At 31.3% G+C, this 21,006-nt stretch overlaps 1 protein-coding gene across 1 annotated transcript in view; it reads right to left on the bottom strand.

Annotated features, from left to right (window-relative positions):
- The window catches only part of LOC127723899 (uncharacterized), a 64,423-nt gene that overhangs the window by 7,751 nt on the left and 35,666 nt on the right, over positions 1 to 21,006 (bottom strand). The window contains exons 5-7 of the mRNA XM_052230615.1: positions 3,946 to 4,013; positions 2,952 to 3,154; positions 1,724 to 2,271 (exon numbers count right to left, since the gene is read on the bottom strand). Coding sequence (XP_052086575.1) covers positions 1,724 to 2,271; positions 2,952 to 3,154; positions 3,946 to 4,013 — 819 coding nt within the window. The remainder of the gene's footprint in view (positions 1 to 1,723; positions 2,272 to 2,951; positions 3,155 to 3,945; positions 4,014 to 21,006) is intronic.

Genomic DNA, 21,006 nt, shown 5'->3' with positions numbered 1-21,006 from the left:
TTACCCCTATGTTCTATTTTTAGCCATGGCGGCCATGTTATTTGACAAAACAGTAAATAAAACACAAACTTTATTCTAGATACCATACGCATCATTCAGCTTAAGTTTGGTTGGAATTGGTTCAGTAGTTTCAGAGGAGAAGATGTTTGAAATAGTTTACACCAGACGGACGACGACAGACGACGACAGAAGACGACGGACGCCAAGTAATGGCAAAAGCTCACAGTTCCTTTGGAACGGTGAGCTAAAAAATGACTTTTCATATGAAACATATAGGGGAAATTTAGAGTACTTATGACCTAAGACTGTACAACAATTAATTGTGAAATGTACAAAGTTGTGTAAGTTAATGGATTGATTGATTGATTGTTGGTTGCTTAACGTCCAGTGGCAAATATTTCATGCATATTCAGGACGAGAACAAATTAACAATAAATACAATAGGTAGGTTCTGTAATAGAGGCGTCGGATTTAACGTCCACATTCTGACCGGACGTGGCTGCAAATTTGTACATCCCGCACAGCCAAACGGACGCCCCACTTTGGCGAGGGTTTTACTGCCGGTCGGAGGAAGACCAATGGTGACCATACTTCTATTCCCCAGTCACCCTTGGTGGTAAGTTAATGGATCATATCTGTAAAGGTGTGGCAGATTTAAACATCAAAATCAGATATACCTTTAATTCAAATTGCATCCACTTAAACTGTTGAAAAATTGTTAAATTGAAATTTATTCACAAAAAGTAATCATAAAAAAAGCTATTAAATTCTCATCGAGATTTTGACACAATTTTGGCAGTTCAGTCAATTTTATTCTTCATTTCTTGCTATAGATTATAATGAATGCAAAGGAAAGGAAAAAATCTCTAATAATAAAAGGAACAGAGTTCTAATGTCACCCATGATGCACATATTTTATCTGTTCAAGGGCAATAACTAAAAAAAAAAAAACTTTTTTTCAATGCTTTAAAACTTTTGGTAAATATCTTTGAGATCCAATGCAATGCAATTTTCAAGGGTCAAAATCCTTTAAAAAATATTTTATCTGCAAATATTGTTGAACTTGTGTGAGACATTGCTGATATAAACAATGTAAACCTTAGATATAAAGGTGATAAAAATCTGACAAAAATTGAACACATGAGAGTGCTTACAATGCAATTTTTCATATATATAAATAATATTTCCAAGGGGCATTACTCTTTTACAATTTATCTCTCAGAACTTATTTTCGAACTTGTAAGAGACATTGTCTGTATTTCTATGTCCCCTTCAACACGACACCCTGGTGACAAGGGGAGATTGAATATAATTGGCGGTTGGGGTGGGGCGGGAGGGGATGTAAGAATCAAGGGGATGGTTTAAATCAGTCAGAACACAATGTATTTAATAAAATTGATTTAAATATAGTAATGCAACCAGGAGTATGGGACTCATCATTTTCTGAACTGGTGAGTCCAAAGTTGCATCAAAAGTGAATCATCTGTGATCTGAGTCAAGTTTTCTTCATTTTATAGCAAAACTCAAATTAATCTAATTTTGAATTTAATTCTTTCCTCCATTTTTAAATAATATATTAACACATTGCTTTTGGACCTGCCATGGCCAAAAATGTTGAGACAGAGTACTTGAACTTGCTTTTAAAAATCATAAGTGAGAACCATATAATAATAGAAAATTGAGATATTGAGTACAGATGCAAAATCCACAGTAAAAAATCTACCTGGTTAACAGTCTGAAGCATGTTTTGATACTCTGCTGAGCCAGTGTCATTGTAGGCAGGAATCCAGGTCATGTTTCTCATGAAAACTTGTACATAGAACACAACAAGAGATTCAATGGAAACAGTTGTCATTGTGGAAGTTTGTGTTGTAGTAGTTGGTGAGGTTGTTGTGGTAGTAGTTGGCATTGTGGTTGTAGGTGTTGTGGTTGTAGGTGTTGTGGTAGTTGGTGTTGTGGTTGTAGGTGTTGTGGTATTTGGTGTTGTGGTAGTTGGTGTTGTTGAAGTCTGTGGTGTGGTAGTAGGCATTGTAGTAGTTGATGTTATGGTTGTTGGTGTTGTGGTAGTTGGTATTGTTGTAATCGGTGTTGTAGTAGTTGGTGTTGTAGTCGGTGTTGTGGTTGTATGTGTTGTAGTAGTTGGTGTTGTAGTCGGTGTTGTGGTTGTATGTGTTGTAGTAGTTCGTGTTGTGGTAGTTGGTGTTGTTGTAGTTGGTGTTGTGGTAGTCGGTGTTGTTGTTTGTGATGCTGAAGTGGCTGGTGGTGTGATATCTAAAAGTAATAAAAACACATATAAATTCATTTCACCAGGCAACTGATGTAATTATCATTAAATATTTAAGTTGTAAAGTTCAATCCTTTATATATCATTGTGATAAATGCATCTCATTTGCATATTTCAGTGCCAGTATTATGTGGATAGTATTTAATTAGAAAATGCTCCCCATGAGTTTTACAAAAATATTGTATTAAGGAAAGGTGACAGTCTTCCTGCAGACTTTTATCTTGTGAACTAGCAATATATATAAAAAGTTTTCTATTAAAATACTAATGAAATTAAAAGTGAACTTGTGTCAGACTTTATTTTACTATTAAAGTGAAAATAGCCTAAATTAGTCTATTGCAAAAATTTCCCAACAACCATGATGATAATGATTGTAGTCGTATTTTTAATGTGTTAGTTCAAATATTAACAGTCTGCAGGAAGACATGTCAACCTAACCAAACACATTATTCTGATCCCGAGCCTACCAGTCTTTGCTCTAACTCATTAAAGCTGTTTACTTAGTAGTGTACCAACATATACCAATTTCAAAGCCTTTTATTTGACCCTGCTGATGGATCAATTTTACCCACAACCACCCACACTCAGGGTAAGCATGTTACCACAATACCGAAGGAGGCTGCATTCCCAGTATAAAATTCTCTAAACCCTGCAATAAAATAATTACCAGCAAATGAGACTGTATTTGTGTCAATATCAAAAACATCATTGTACTCTTCCACAACACCATTCTGAACACTTTCAACAAATGTGTCAGCAACTTTTTTTATATCCAGCTTCACAACAGGTGGCGCTGCTGTAGAAACATCTTCTTTGACTACTGCAGGGTTCTTGAAGATGATATCAATAATAACTTCAGTACTACCTTGTCTGTAAAAATAATTATAATTTAGTTCATCTGTTATCAAACAATATATTTATGTATCGTATTCATTAAATTTTGAGCTTGCACGAAGGTGTACTGTGGATTAATTATCATTCATGCGACACGAGAACGACATGTATCCAGCTTCTTTTCTAATTCACAGCAGATTTATCCTATTCCTGACAGGTTGATTATTTTCATTTAATCAACGTGTTGTTCATTTGATCTCAGTTTTTCATTGGCCAAAATTCAATTATGATGTCAAATTTTCTTGCTTTCCTCTGATTTTCCTATTCTGACATTGCTGAAAAAAGGAGACTATGCCTGATGACGTCACATAGCAAGAAGGTATCTGCTTTCAGATCATTACAAAAGAAAGTATAAAGTTTGTCTGCATATCGTCTAAAAATCATTAGAGAAATATAATCTACCACCAAAATATCTGGCAATCATTATATGTCAATTGACTGGTATGCGTTCTTTATACAATGTGTTCATCTCAATGAAGAATGCATACCAGTCGACTGGTATATGTTTCCAACCTAAAAAGATCTATGATATAAGCCCCTGTGATGCAGTGGTAGAATCTATATTAAATGCATGAAGAGTATATCTGCCATGTAAGAGAAAGATTGAAATTAACTGTACAATGATTATAAAATCTCCAAATGGAAGACCAATGGCCAAGTGAAAAAAAGATTTGTTTCTGCTTCCTAAAGTCGTAAAGATTAATTTCTCTCAGAACATCTTTTATACTAAGGTTTAGCATTTTATACATTACAATTAATAATATTACCTGAAGCCTTCAACCTCATTTCGTAGATATATATCTTTCAGGTCACTAGACTGGTAGACTTTGTCTATCTGAAAAACATAAGGATATATAAGTTCTGTATGTGTATTTTTTTTATTATTTCACTTGGTACATGTAAACCGAGTATTCATGGTATTGGAAACCTGTGTCATTTTTTTTATCAATTCATTGATAACAAATTTTATTTTAACCACTAATTGAATTCATAAGTGAATCTTTGTGAAAAGTTTCACCTTAAAAAAGAGGCTGAAGATACATGTACCAAGGCGACATGAACACCTCATAAGTCAAAAAGAAAATGACAACGCAGTGGAGAATCCAGGGGGAGGGGGGGGGTTCCGGGGATTGGAACTTCCTCTTTTTTTTGGACGATCAATGCATTTGAATGGGTACATATGGTTGGAACCGCCCTTTCTCCTTGGTTGGGACACCCCCCCCTCCCTCCCCACCTCCTTTTTAATATGGCTGGATCCACCCCTGCAACGCCATGGCAAAAATGGAAAAACAAACAAATCCACAAAAAAACACATACAAAACTAAAAACTAAAGACTGAGCAACACGCACCCCATCAAAAACTGGAAGTGATCACATATGTTCCTGAAGAATAAGCATATCCAGTAGTTTCGTAGTACTTTGCCCATTATAAAGGTCTATAGAGATTTTATACAAAGTCACTGAAAGAAGTTCTGATTGACAGGAACAACCTGAGGTAGATCAACACTCATAAATGAAACATTTAACATCCAACTAAGTATCAATTTAGTCAATCTTGAATATTTTCTGACTTTTTGACTGTAGTCATTATTCATTTTATATAGAAATTTGTATATTACAAAATGAAATTCATCTATCACCATATTACATAACAGCAAGGATTTGTATAGTAGTCTCACTATACAAATCCTTGATAACAGGCACATTCAATCTTCTTATTCATTTGTTTCGCTATATATGGAACAGCAGACATTCAATGCATGGCTAACCTACTTTTGCTTATTCTTAACATGGCATTTTTTTTTTTATATAACACTCTCATCTTAATTCAATTAAAGATACCTTTTAAGGTGGTACATAACACTACAGGGAGATAACTCTGTAAAAATCAGCTGAACGTTTTAATCACATTCTATTGTTAAGGAAATATTAAGCTTCTCAATGATCAAAATTAGTGTTTATAAAACTGCTATATATCCAATGAAATTTTTCCAATAAAGTGTGGTTCAAGTTTTATGAAATTTTTATATTTTTGTCAAAGGGTCAAAGTAAATATTTTGTCAAAATTTTATGAAAATTAAACAAGCCAAATTAATTTTAGTCAAGGTGTTTGGTACTACCTTAAAGTTCATACATGTACTTTACTCCCTGCATGTTCTTTAATCGTTTCCATTAATTGAATTTACATGTAAACAAGTAACAATCAATCTCCCAATCTCCTTCAAATTGATATTTTTTATGATGAACACATATTTTATGAAAAACTTTTTTGATGAAGAAATTATTATCTTTTATGTAATGAAGAGACTTTGTTGATAAATATTTCGTATCAACTTCATAATAATACACGATGGTCTTGAAGTATAGATTCTGGGTACTGACATTGTTTATCATCTTAATAACGTGTAATAGCATTGTTTTATTTGTCTTTATGAATATTACTTTTACTGTTTATTATAAGTCTGTTTTTGGTTATATCCATTTGAAGTGGCTCTGTACTTAAACATCCTGTCATTGTGTTATTGTGCTATGGTATATTTGTGTATTCTTGTCTTTCATGTTTGCTAATTTGCTTTGTCTATAAGCCTTTTTGTGTTTCTTTGTAAAATACATATGACGTGGCTCTGTACTTATACATCCCGTCATTGTGTTATTGCGCTATGGTAATTTTTTTGTATTCTTAAGCTTGTCTTTCATTTTGCTAATGTGCTTTGTCTATATGCCTTTTTGTGTTTCTTTGTTACATATTTGTTTGTTTTTATAGTGATTGAGATTGTGACACAATGTTGACTGCTGTATCCCTATTTTTGACATTTTTATAATTACCTTTTATGTCTGTTTGTTTTGTTCACACATCGTTGTCAATATAATGGAATTTAATGCGACTGTCATACAAGTGAGAGGTTTAGCTAGCTATAAAACCAGGTTTAATCCACCATTTTCTACATAAGAAAATGCCGCTACCAAGTCAGGAATATGACAGTTGTTATCCATTTTTTTTTATGTGTTTGAGCTTTTGATTTTGCCATTTGATTACGGACTTTCCGTTATTAATTTTCCTCAGATTTTGGTATTTTTGTTATTTTACTTTTGTTGTAGTTCATTTATTGATTGTTTAAGATCTATGTTTTTAACTTATTGATGATCACTCAACATTGTCGTGTTGAATCTTAATAAACAAAGGAGATCTGGTTTATTTTTCAGTAAAGTGTCACATTCCATCAATATATTTCAACAATGAAACGTATGTTTCCTATTGAAATATAGTTAAAGTGATGTACTCCTGTTGTAATAAACCCGATTCTAAAACATATCCATATATAGATCAGTTACTTCACAAAAAAATATTTTCCTCATTTCTAAAGCTTTCGAGACGCGGCGGCCATATTTCCATGACGTCCATAGGATGTGTTGGCCTTCATCGTCCTTGGGACGTATTGTCCATACCCTGTAAAGACATATCGTCCATACCCTGTAAAGACGTATCGTCCATACTTTAAGTTTTAATTTCATTGAGCATGTTGAGGTTATAACATAAAATATAATAATACAACACTACCCAATGTATGTTTGTATCCGCTTGAACTCAGCTTGGGTGCTGTCTTTTTATAGGGTTCTCGATTTGTATTTCCTTTACAATTTCTTGACAAAAGCATAATTAATACTTATGTTCACAAACAAATAATAATGAGCAATTAACTATCTTCTTAAATTTTTTTAAAAATTAATCATTATCAGATTACTTTGTTTTATATTTCAAACTAAACTTATTGTTTTAACCATGATTAATCAAATTAATCTCCCATTCATTGCCATTTTAGATATTCAATCTTATTTTTCAGTTTGTTTTACGTAAGATATTACGTAAGATATTAAACATCCATTCAGAAAATAATATATAATTTTTGTATTAGAAAAAATGGGACTATTATACTAACATTAGTATAATAGTCCAAGATAAAACACATTTATATATGATATATATATATACAATGCGTATTTCAAGTATATAACAAATAAAAACATGACAAATAATGTAAATACAGCACAATACATTTACAAGTTATAATAACCATCTACATGTATATATTTAAATACTTTATAGATAAGAATTTCCGGAGAAAAAAAACATGGACAACTCGTCTTCACAAAGTATGGACGATGTTGTCCTATGACCGTTACATCTTTTCAAGGTATGGCCGATACATCCTATGGAGGTCATGGCCGTATGGGCGTCGCATCCTGCATTGATTTCTAAATTCGGTAAAAAGTTCCCATGCATGCACCTTATTGCTTTTTGTCCTCCATTACAGGACATCACAAAGGTTCCCGTAAAATTTTGAGGTCATAATTCAAAATATCTGACACCTCAATGGATAAGTGATTGTTGTATGACGTCAATAGTTCAAGCGGCACAGATTCTCCTGTCAATCGGCGCATATCAAGAGCGTAGCTACGTTTATGTCAAAACGCCCAGGAGTGCACATGAATTTTGGAGAAAAAATATTTTAATATAAATAATTAAAAGAACTGGTTAAAAGCACATGAGCTTTATAATGCTTTCTTCAATCACTTGTAACTAAAGACAAGAGTGACGAAATTCACTTTTTAATCAAATGGTATCATATTATATATTTGTTTATTTTCTGTCAAAGTCTGAATCTACTGTGATTTCTACTCAGTTTACTATTGTTTAAAGCAATGCATCATCTGATGAAATACGATGTGGCTCGCAATTTAATGTTACACCTGACCATCAATGAATATTTTTTTCCCTTTTCTCGTGTTTCAAAGCTATTTCAGTTAGTAACACTGTTACATTTGTAGTGTCCTTATCAACCACTATCTACCATATCACAATAGTTCGTTTGTCAATATACTGTGTTCATAGATATCTGTATGAAGCGTCCTTTATACTGATTTTTTTCGCGGCTCCTATACATCTAGCATATTTTGCGCCGCATTTTTGCGCCTGTCCCAAGTCAGGAGCCTCTAGCCTTTGTTAGTCTTGTATTATTTTTAATTTTAGTTTCTTGTGTACAATTTGGAGATTAGTATGGCGTTCATTATCACTGAACTAGTATATATATTTGTTTAGGGGCCAGCTGAAGGACGCCTCCGGGTGCGGGAATTTCTCGCTGCATTGAAGACCTGTTGGTGACCTTCTGCTGTTGTCTGTTTTATGGTCGGGTTGTTGTCTCTTTGACACATTCCCCATTTCCATTCTCAATTTTAATATATGCAAATGAATATCAATAAATCTGTAAATCTATTTCGGGCTGAAAAACACTTCAAATGAACATGTCTGTAACTGTTTGAAAATTGAGTAGTTATAAAGAACACTACAAGTCAGACCAAAATTAATCTTTCATTATATTTTGAATGCTCCAAAATCAATCAACGGTATATGTATACGTGTGCTTGCATAAGGCCGATTTTTATCCGAAGTGATTTTTTTAATGTGTCCATTAGCAAAATTTGCACGTAAAAAGGTGTGAAATTAGATGAAGTCAAAATAATTAATAGAACGACAACATTGAGATAGAGACTTGCTTTCTTTTATTATCTCCATTAAGTTTTGATTATTTTGTCGATTGCCTGTTTTACCCACATCTCCTTTTAAAAATATTTAAAAGTATCTGGTTTGGATTTTTTGGTATAAAACAAATGACCATTAAATTCTAAATCTCTACAATGAAAAAAAATTACAAAAAACCCCAAACTAGACGATCAATTGAGGCGAAAGAAACAGAAGGGATATTTAAACTGTTGAAAACAAACTGACAATGCCATTACAAAAATGAAAAACGATGAAAAGACAACAACAGTATAAAAACACAACATCAGAAACTATAGTTACGCGAACCCCCTCAAAAAACAGGCGGTGATCTCAGGTGCTTTGGAAGGGAAAACAGATCCTGCTCCACATCTGTCACCCGTTGTATTGCTCATGTAAGTACAAACCAGCTAATAATTCATATTCGGTAGGTCACATTCGAAGGATGGGATTGTGGTTACAGTAATTAGGAGATAACTGTATTGTATATTAAGCTCCGACGGATTTGATGGTCGCAAATTAAGTTTACTGGCAAGGTTTCATGTCGATCCGGCCCCACGTCGATCCGGCCCACGTCGATCCGAAAGATATATATTAATTGTAATTCATAAATATTTGTTTATGAATTTTATTATAATGTAAAAGGTGTACGGTAAAAAAAATTGGCCTTTGACAAATATTTTCTTTAAAAGAGTTTAAAACAACTATGTTGATTATGTTTTCATTACAAGTTTTCAAGATTATTGGGTATAATTATAATCAACATTAATCAGCAGTAATTAGCATTTTCTTTCAATTGACTGTGATCCTTTGTAATAACAAATAGTTACATACACAACGGTACAAGCCGATCCCCAAGCTGATACATACAAATTTAGTTTTTTGTTTTAAGTTCTTAAAAGAAATGTTTGATTTGCCGAATCCTTTCTATAAAAGAGGAGACAGAATGCGTTTGCTTTTAATATATATAGGAGTATCTCTACTGGAATACAGACGCATGGTAAATGAAGAAATAGATGTGATCTTCACGTGCATCGAGTGTAATTATTTTGTTATTATCTTACAATAAAGAATAATGGATACTCATATAACTTGTTTTTTTTATCTACACACAACTATTCAAAATATTGTCAACTTAAAAAAAATATATTGACTATATTCAATATTACCAAAAAATAAAAACGTGTTATAGAAGCCTCTTATGTTACCTGAAAAAAAAATACAATTAATTATTATAACACATAACACCAAACAAAAGATCAAACTATAAAGACCAGTGATTACGTAACTTTAATCAATCAGGATTTGATTGAATTAAGTGATCACGAGTGGCATTACCTTATTTCACAATCATTAGACAATTGTTGAATAAACAAACCAATTATAGACTAATGATTTGATAAAACAAGTCAATATGATGAGTTAAATTTTATAGGTTCCATTGGACTGTAAATATTTATTAAGCTTTTCTGTGTGTGAATTAAATAAAATAAAAATCGCCATGACGTTCAAAGTTATCATGGAAAATAACTTTATATTAATATGTTGACGCTGCTATAGAATAGAATAGAATAGAATAGAATATTTTTATTTCCCAAATCACAGGGCCCATAAAGGGCATAAAATCAGATACAATTGATTTACATAATTGGTAACAACAACAATAATAGTCATTTGAAAATATATATTTAGTATATTAGCATTGGTCAGAATCAGAGCCAAAAACCACACATATTGTGAATAAAAGAATAAAATTACATTATATGCATTCATTCTCAAATCATTTACTTGACTTAGTGTCAATATGCATACCTGATCTCCTTAATTCAAAACAGTCACAAAGATAACAGCCCAGTTTTTCCATAAGAGTTACATTTTCTTGAGTCAAGAGCCATAAAAATTTAGAAGATTTATTTAAATTTTAAAATTATAACAATTGTCAGATATGTATTGAAAAAAGTCTTCCCTTTGAGTATCATAAAGAGGACATTCTAACAAAAAATGAAGCTCATCTTCAACTTTACCAAGTGAGCAATTTGAACAAAGACGCTCAGATCTTTCTATATATTTTTTTGAATATCTGTCTGTCTCAATTTTTAAAGAGTGAGCACTTATTCTTAATTTACAAATTGACTGTCTTTTTTTAAAATCCTGTAGTTCTAAATATTTTTCTTTTTTAAAACAATTTTTTATAGAAAAATAAGTACCAAGCTTCCCTTTTTCAGAGTTAATTGTTTGATACTTCAGTCTATTCCAAAATGTTAAATAACTTTCACATAGTTTATTTTTAACATACTGACATAAAGAACCAATTGATTGGTCAAAATTTGGTAAATCAATCTCTCTCTGAATATAATCTATACTAGAGTACCATGTATTTACATTAGAAATATGTAATTGTTTACAACATATGAATGCATCAAATAATAATCCTTCTTTCAAACCTTCCAGTCTATGACAATATTTTAACATTGATAAAATTATAGTAAAATAAATAGGAAATCTACCAAGCTCTGACATCACAGCTATGTTACTGGACTTTCTGTTTACACCAAGAATATATTTCATAAATTTGTTATGAGCTTTTTCAGAGGAATCCTGACCAAAAACTTTTTCCAATATATAATCATTATCTTTTTTACATGCAGCTGAATCAGTACGAAACATTCCCCATATTTCACTGCCATATAATAGTATGGGTTTAATTGTATGATCATAAAGATGTAAAAAAGTGGCAATACTAGGGTTAGATGATGACAAGCATCTCTGTAGCTTAAAACATGCTTTTAAAGATTTGTTGTATAATTCATCTTTACACTGCTTGAATATACCACTAGATGTAAATGTGATTCCGAGATATCTATATAATTTTGCACATTCTATCTCTTTACCTCCAAAATGTAAACAGCATTTAAAGAATTTTCCTGGCTTGTTAAAAATTATACTTTTTGTCTTTTTTAGATTAACATCAAAACACCATTCTAAACAATATTCATGTAACATATTAATTCTCTTTTGCAAACCTTCCTGTGTTTCTGAAAAAATTACGACATCATCAGCATACATAAGACAATCTACTCTACGGTTATTAATAGTTACTGGATCAGGACATGACAAAAACTTGTCAGGTAGATCATTAATAAATATTTTGAAAATATTTGGGCTTAAAACATCACCTTGTCTAACCCCTATAAATGATTTAAAACATGGGGTCATTTCATTATCAATTTTAACACATAGGTCACTTTTATTATACATATCTTTAATGATAGAATAAAACTTTCCAGTAATATTGTTTGTTAATAGCTTATATCTGATACCCTCATGAATCACTTTATCAAAAGCCTGTTTAAAATCTACAAAACAGGCAAATAGTTTACCCCCCTTTTTACTAATATATTTATCAATAATGGTTTTTAAAACAAAAACATGATCAGATGGTCTACATTTTTTTGAAAATCCAATTTGACATGGATTAATCAATGATTCTTTTACCAAAAAATGATCTAGTCTGTTATTCAAAACAGAGTTAAATAATTTACCAACACAAGAATTAATGGCAATGCCACGATAATTATCTCTTTTACTTGGATCACCAGACTTAAAAACAGCAGATAAATAAACTGATGACCACTGCATTGGATATATACCAGATGAAAATACATGGTTAAAAAGTTTCTGAATTAAAGGTTTTAGAACTAAACATCCTGCCTTTAGCATCTCATTAGGTATACCATCCAGACCTGATGCTTTACCACTTTTGAGTTTAGATATTGATTCAAATATTTCTTTAGTAGAGAATCTATAATCTAATTCACAGAAAGTTTTATTTTTTTCCATATTTTCTATTTTAGAATTAATTTCTTTAATTCTTGTCTCACTGATTGAAGGAGATTTATTCAAATCTGAAAAATGATTAAACCAGGCTTCTGGTTCTACCAACTTTTCTTTACTATCGTCTGTAGACTCCTTTAAAGAATTAATAAGTTTCCAGTATTGTTTTGGATCAGAATCTCTTAGATTATCAAGACTATTCAGGATGGACTGTTTAAATGTGCGCATTTTATATTTACACAATTTCTTATATTCTCTGTAGCATTTATAATATGAACCTCTGATGATAGGATCATACGGAAATTTTGACAATAATTCACCTTTTGATACTAGAGTTTTCCTCTTTACACCTAAATCAGAATCAAACCATTTACAGTTAGGTCTTCTTTTTTTAGATGATTTATTGCGAAAAATATTTGCCTTTGAAGCAGCAACATTTATAATATTTAAAAAATCAGAAACTGCTCTCTCTGAATCTTCATTGTCATAATCATGATTCATAAAATTATTTAAAAGAGTTTTGCAAACAGGGTGGCAAAGTGCATCTTGAAATTTACTGGTTGATGATTTTGTCCACTTATAACCACCTGGAAATGCATGCATTTTAAATTTATTAACAGATAAATGTGAAGAATAAGTTGCTAAAATTCCAAAAGACAACTTACAATGACAATCTGAAAAATTTGGGATGAAATCAGATATTTTGAAAGATAAAATTTTAGGTAAAAGTGCTTCTGAAACAATAACATAATCTACAACACTAGATCCTGTGGGTTTGTGGCATGTAAATTTACCATACAAATCACCCAATACTCTTCCATTTAAAATTCTCATTTTTGTAGATATACATAAATCTAATAACTGTTTACCTCTAACATCAATCTTACTATCGTAACTATGTCTTACATCTTGAATAGTATCACAATCATAATCATCATATATAGGTAAATGAGTATCATAAACATCATTTTGTATAAAATCTGGCTCTGATCCTGACCGAGCATTCAAATCACCACATAATATAATATCTCCCAACTGTTTATATTTGCATGTTATATCCCTTTCAATACTGTCTAATAAATCATCATCAGACTGATGTAAATAACTTGACATACTTGGAATTATATAGGCTAGACACAGAAATATATCATTTGTTAGATTAAAAAAGTTCTTATTCAGTTTAATCCACTGATAATCTTTACTGGTATTTTGCAAAATTTTTATGCCTGGACGGATAATATTCTTTATTAGTATACCAAGGCCCCCATAAAATCTTGAATTTGAGGACTGTGATCTACAAACTGGGAAAAAATTGTATCCCTCAACACTAATAGGGGTGTTATATCCCAAATGTGTTTCTGTCAATAGTATAATATCATGCTGAATGATCTGTTTTAAAAATGAAGGGTCGTGTAATTTGTTGTAGGATTTAGAAATTAAGCCCCCAACATTCCAAACACAAAAAGATAAATTAGATAATAGAATATTTTTGTACTTATTCATTACTTCAATTTAATATTTAAGAAATAGTGTTGTTAAAATGTGTACTAAAATATTCAAGTAATTTGGGAGAGAAAAATAAAAACTTGTGTAATTCACAAGATGTTATATCAAATATACACACACAAAAAAAAATAAAAATAATCCCAAACAAATATGCTAAGTTGAAAAATAAATTCAAATAAAGTTATACAATACAATGTATAGCTATGAATGTAAGTATATATTTGGCAGAAATTAACGCTTTGCCTTTAAAAGTTAATATCCCCTGCGGTTATAACCACGATTGCCTCGAAACTGATGATTGTTTCCTCTTCCGCCTCTATACCGCTGGCCTCGGCCTCTGTTGTACATATACTGTTGCGAATCATCATCAGGCACAAAATCATTTGTATTGTCACGTTGGACTCTAGGCGGTGTATAATTGTATTGGTTAACGTTTCGTTTCATGGGAGTTCTCGGGGGGAGGCCAAGAATCCTGTCAATGGTGTCTCTAATATTAGATGCCAACATTTTAGTTCCATTATATGAAAGATGATAATTATCGTTAGGGTCCAAATATTTTTGGAGAGCACTCCCTTTAAATGCCATATTGCTATTGTCACATAGCTCTACATTTGATTTATTCCTGAATTTTTCCTTTGCCATCAAACTCAAAATCTGAGCTTTATTGTTCAAAGACTCCTCGTCGGCTCTTGGAGTTGGGAGAGATATTACTATTTTTGCATCTTCAAATTTCTCCCTGGCACGATCAATAATAGCACCTAGATATTCAATGCTGTTTTCATTTGGAGCAGTTCGAACAGCATTTGATAAAGAATGTAAAACTAAAATATCCGGTGTAACCTCCAGCTCCTGTATAACATGATCAGTTTGCTCTAATGTGAATGCCTCATGTTTTTCTGCAGAGTATTTGGAAGAAAGTTTATTTGGGTCAATCCCTTTAATGTTGGATGTACCAATTAAAACAACATGTTTTGTATTTCTTGATTTAGGCTGTTTTGGTTTCACTTCCTTGAAATTGTTTGTATTGTCTTGACTCAAATGTAATTTTAGACTTAGTACTTCATCTTCTTTGTGTTTCAAATTTTCGGATACTGAATCAAAAGCTGAAGCCATTTCTTCAATTTTACTGATCTTATCGTTTAACTTAGTTTGTAGGTCAGAAATGTCACCTTGTAAGTCTTTAATTCTCTTGTCCTGAGAATTTTTTTGTAGCTCCATTTGAGATTTTTGAGTTTCAATTTTAGATTTCCAACATTCAATATTAATGGCAGATGTGTTTTTAAATTCATTAACAGATGACTTTAAGATGATATTTTCTTTTTCAAGAGAGACTATGCGAGCAGCAAGTTTGTCATTATCACTTGTAGGTTTAAGTATGGTAGTAATTGTATCTTGCAACATTTTAAAATATAAACAGACACAATCACACTCATTTTCGTATCGATTTAAAATAATTCTTTGACTGGTACTCCAATACTTCACTTACCTGTTGTCATCCATCATTTTTACAAATTCCATTTAAATAAATACTGTTAAAATTTGTTACAAAATCCTCCAAAGTCAATATAGTTTATTCATATTTTATTATGGGGCCGGATCGACGTAGGGACGGATCGACGTGGGCCGGATCGACTTGGGACGGATCGACTTTGGGCCGGATCGACTTGGGGCCGGATCGGTTTGGGGACGGAACGACCGGATACCACTGGCAACACGTTAGCAGAGCCAGTAAACAGGTATTAAATATAAAATAAAAATCGCCATGACGTTCAAAGTTATCATGGAAAATAACTTTATATTAATATGTTGACGCTGCTATAGAATAGAATAGAATAGAATAGAATATTTTTATTTCCCAAATCACAGGGCCCATAAAGGGCATAAAATCAGATACAATTGATTTACATAATTGGTAACAACAACAATAATAGTCATTTGAAAATATATATTTAGTATATTAGCATTGGTCAGAATCAGAGCCAAAAACCACACATATTGTGAATAAAAGAATAAAATTACATTATATGCATTCATTCTCAAATCATTTACTTGACTTAGTGTCAATATGCATACCTGATCTCCTTAATTCAAAACAGTCACAAATATAACAGCCCAGTTTTTCCATAAGAGTTACATTTTCTTGAGTCAAGAGCCATAAAAATTTAGAAGATTTATTTAAATTTTTAAAATTATAACAATTGTCAGATATGTATTGAAAAAAGTCTTCCCTTTGAGTATCATAAAGAGGACATTCTAACAAAAAATGAAGCTCATCTTCAACTTTACCAAGTGAGCAATTTGAACAAAGACGCTCAGATCTTTCTATATATTTTTTTGAATATCTGTCTGTCTCAATTTTTAAAGAGTGAGCACTTATTCTTAATTTACAAATTGACTGTCTTTTTTTAAAATCCTGTAGTTCTAAATATTTTTCTTTTTTAAAACAATTTTTTATAGAAAAATAAGTACCAAGCTTCCCTTTTTCAGAGTTAATTGTTTGATACTTCAGTCTATTCCAAAATGTTAAATAACTTTCACATAGTTTATTTTTAACATACTGACATAAAGAACCAATTGATTGGTCAAAATTTGGTAAATCAATCTCTCTCTGAATATAATCTATACTAGAGTACCATGTATTTACATTAGAAATATGTAATTGTTTACAACATATGAATGCATCAAATAATAATCCTTCTTTCAAACCTTCCAGTCTATGACAATATTTTAACATTGATAAAATTATAGTAAAATAAATAGGAAATCTACCAAGCTCTGACATCACAGCTATGTTACTGGACTTTCTGTTTACACCAAGAATATATTTCATAAATTTGTTATGAGCTTTTTCAGAGGAATCCTGACCAAAAACTTTTTCCAATATATAATCATTATCTTTTTTACATGCAGCTGAATCAGTACGAAACATTCCCCATATTTCACTGCCATATAATAGTATGGGTTTAATTGTATGATCATAAAGATGTAAAAAAGTGGCAATACTAGGGTTAGATGATGACAAGCATCTCTGTAGCTTAAAACATGCTTTTAAAGATTTGTTGTATAATTCATCTTTACACTGCTTGAATATACCACTAGATGTAAATGTGATTCCGAGATATCTATATAATTTTGCACATTCTATCTCTTTACCTCCAAAATGTAAACAGCATTTTAAGAATTTTCCTGGCTTGTTAAAAATTATACTTTTTGTCTTTTTTAGATTAACATCAAAACACCATTCTAAACAATATTCATGTAACATATTAATTCTCTTTTGCAAACCTTCCTGTGTTTCTGAAAAAATTACGACATCATCAGCATACATAAGACAATCTACTCTACGGTTATTAATAGTTACTGGATCAGGACATGACAAAAACTTGTCAGGTAGATCATTAATAAATATTTTGAAAATATTTGGGCTTAAAACATCACCTTGTCTAACCCCTATAAATGATTTAAAACATGGGGTCATTTCATTATCAATTTTAACACATAGGTCACTTTTATTATACATATCTTTAATGATAGAATAAAACTTTCCAGTAATATTGTTTGTTAATAGCTTATATCTGATACCCTCATGAATCACTTTATCAAAAGCCTGTTTAAAATCTACAAAACAGGCAAATAGTTTACCCCCCTTTTTACTAATATATTTATCAATAATGGTTTTTAAAACAAAAACATGATCAGATGGTCTACATTTTTTTGAAAATCCAATTTGACATGGATTAATCAATGATTCTTTTACCAAAAAATGATCTAGTCTGTTATTCAAAACAGAGTTAAATAATTTACCAACACAAGAATTAATGGCAATGCCACGATAATTATCTCTTTTACTTGGATCACCAGACTTAAAAACAGCAGATAAATAAACTGATGACCACTGCATTGGATATATACCAGATGAAAATACATGGTTAAAAAGTTTCTGAATTAAAGGTTTTAGAACTAAACATCCTGCCTTTAGCATCTCATTAGGTATACCATCCAGACCTGATGCTTTACCACTTTTGAGTTTAGATATTGATTCAAATATTTCTTTAGTAGAGAATCTATAATCTAATTCACAGAAAGTTTTATTTTTTTCCATATTTTCTATTTTAGAATTAATTTCTTTAATTCTTGTCTCACTGATTGAAGGAGATTTATTCAAATCTGAAAAATGATTAAACCAGGCTTCTGGTTCTACCAACTTTTCTTTACTATCGTCTGTAGACTCCTTTAAAGAATTAATAAGTTTCCAGTATTGTTTTGGATCAGAATCTCTTAGATTATCAAGACTATTCAGGATGGACTGTTTAAATGTGCGCATTTTATATTTACACAATTTCTTATATTCTCTGTAGCATTTATAATATGAACCTCTGATGATAGGATCATACGGAAATTTTGACAATAATTCACCTTTTGATACTAGAGTTTTCCTCTTTACACCTAAATCAGAATCAAACCATTTACAGTTAGGTCTTCTTTTTTTAGATGATTTATTGCGAAAAATATTTGCCTTTGAAGCAGCAACATTTATAATATTTAAAAAATCAGAAACTGCTCTCTCTGAATCTTCATTGTCATAATCATGATTCATAAAATTATTTAAAAGAGTTTTGCAAACAGGGTGGCAAAGTGCATCTTGAAATTTACTGGTTGATGATTTTGTCCACTTATAACCACCTGGAAATGCATGCATTTTAAATTTATTAACAGATAAATGTGAAGAATAAGTTGCTAAAATTCCAAAAGACAACTTACAATGACAATCTGAAAAATTTGGGATGAAATCAGATATTTTGAAAGATAAAATTTTAGGTAAAAGTGCTTCTGAAACAATAACATAATCTACAACACTAGATCCTGTGGGTTTGTGGCATGTAAATTTACCATACAAATCACCCAATACTCTTCCATTTAAAATTCTCATTTTTGTAGATATACATAAATCTAATAACTGTTTACCTCTAACATCAATCTTACTATCGTAACTATGTCTTACATCTTGAATAGTATCACAATCATAATCATCATATATAGGTAAATGAGTATCATAAACATCATTTTGTATAAAATCTGGCTCTGATCCTGACCGAGCATTCAAATCACCACATAATATAATATCTCCCAACTGTTTATATTTGCATGTTATATCCCTTTCAATACTGTCTAATACATCATCATCAGACTGATGTAAATAACTTGACATACTTGGAATTATATAGGCTAGACACAGAAATATATCATTTGTTAGATTAAAAAAGTTCTTATTCAGTTTAATCCACTGATAATCTTTACTGGTATTTTGCAAAATTTTTATGCCTGGACGGATAATATTCTTTATTAGTATACCAAGGCCCCCATAAAATCTTGAATTTGAGGACTGTGATCTACAAACTGGGAAAAAATTGTATCCCTCAACACTAATAGGGGTGTTATATCCCAAATGTGTTTCTGTCAATAGTATAATATCATGCTGAATGATCTGTTTTAAAAATGAAGGGTCGTGTAATTTGTTGTAGGATTTAGAAATTAAGCCCCCAACATTCCAAACACAAAAAGATAAATTAGATAATAGAATATTTTTGTACTTATTCATTACTTCAATTTAATATTTAAGAAATAGTGTTGTTAAAATGTGTACTAAAATATTCAAGTAATTTGGGAGAGAAAAATAAAAACTTGTGTAATTCACAAGATGTTATATCAAATATACACACACAAAAAAAAAATAAAAATAATCCCAAACAAATATGCTAAGTTGAAAAATAAATTCAAATAAAGTTATACAATACAATGTATAGCTATGAATGTAAGTATATATTTGGCAGAAATTAACGCTTTGCCTTTAAAAGTTAATATCCCCTGCGGTTATAACCACGATTGCCTCGAAACTGATGATTGTTTCCTCTTCCGCCTCTATACCGCTGGCCTCGGCCTCTGTTGTACATATACTGTTGCGAATCATCATCAGGCACAAAATCATTTGTATTGTCACGTTGGACTCTAGGCGGTGTATAATTGTATTGGTTAACGTTTCGTTTCATGGGAGTTCTCGGGGGGAGGCCAAGAATCCTGTCAATGGTGTCTCTAATATTAGATGCCAACATTTTAGTTCCATTATATGAAAGATGATAATTATCGTTAGGGTCCAAATATTTTTGGAGAGCACTCCCTTTAAATGCCATATTGCTATTGTCACATAGCTCTACATTTGATTTATTCCTGAATTTTTCCTTTGCCATCAAACTCAAAATCTGAGCTTTATTGTTCAAAGACTCCTCGTCGGCTCTTGGAGTTGGGAGAGATATTACTATTTTTGCATCTTCAAATTTCTCCCTGGCACGATCAATAATAGCACCTAGATATTCAATGCTGTTTTCATTTGGAGCAGTTCGAACAGCATTTGATAAAGAATGTAAAACTAAAATATCCGGTGTAACCTCCAGCTCCTGTATAACATGATCAGTTTGCTCTAATGTGAATGCCTCATGTTTTTCTGCAGAGTATTTGGAAGAAAGTTTATTTGGGTCAATCCCTTTAATGTTGGATGTACCAATTAAAACAACATGTTTTGTATTTCTTGATTTAGGCTGTTTTGGTTTCACTTCCTTGAAATTGTTTGTATTGTCTTGACTCAAATGTAATTTTAGACTTAGTACTTCATCTTCTTTGTGTTTCAAATTTTCGGATACTGAATCAAAAGCTGAAGCCATTTCTTCAATTTTACTGATCTTATCGTTTAACTTAGTTTGTAGGTCAGAAATGTCACCTTGTAAGTCTTTAATTCTCTTGTCCTGAGAATTTTTTTGTAGCTCCATTTGGGATTTTTGAGTTTCAATTTTAGATTTCCAACATTCAATATTAATGGCAGATGTGTTTTTAAATTCATTAACAGATGACTTTAAGATGATATTTTCTTTTTCAAGAG

This window comes from Mytilus californianus, unplaced genomic scaffold, assembly GCF_021869535.1.
Source record: "Mytilus californianus isolate M0D057914Y unplaced genomic scaffold, xbMytCali1.0.p SCAF_13, whole genome shotgun sequence".
NCBI lineage: Eukaryota > Metazoa > Mollusca > Bivalvia > Mytilida > Mytilidae > Mytilus > Mytilus californianus.
The sequence above is the reverse complement of the archived record's forward strand: the minus strand, read 5'-3'. Positions and strand labels throughout refer to the sequence as shown.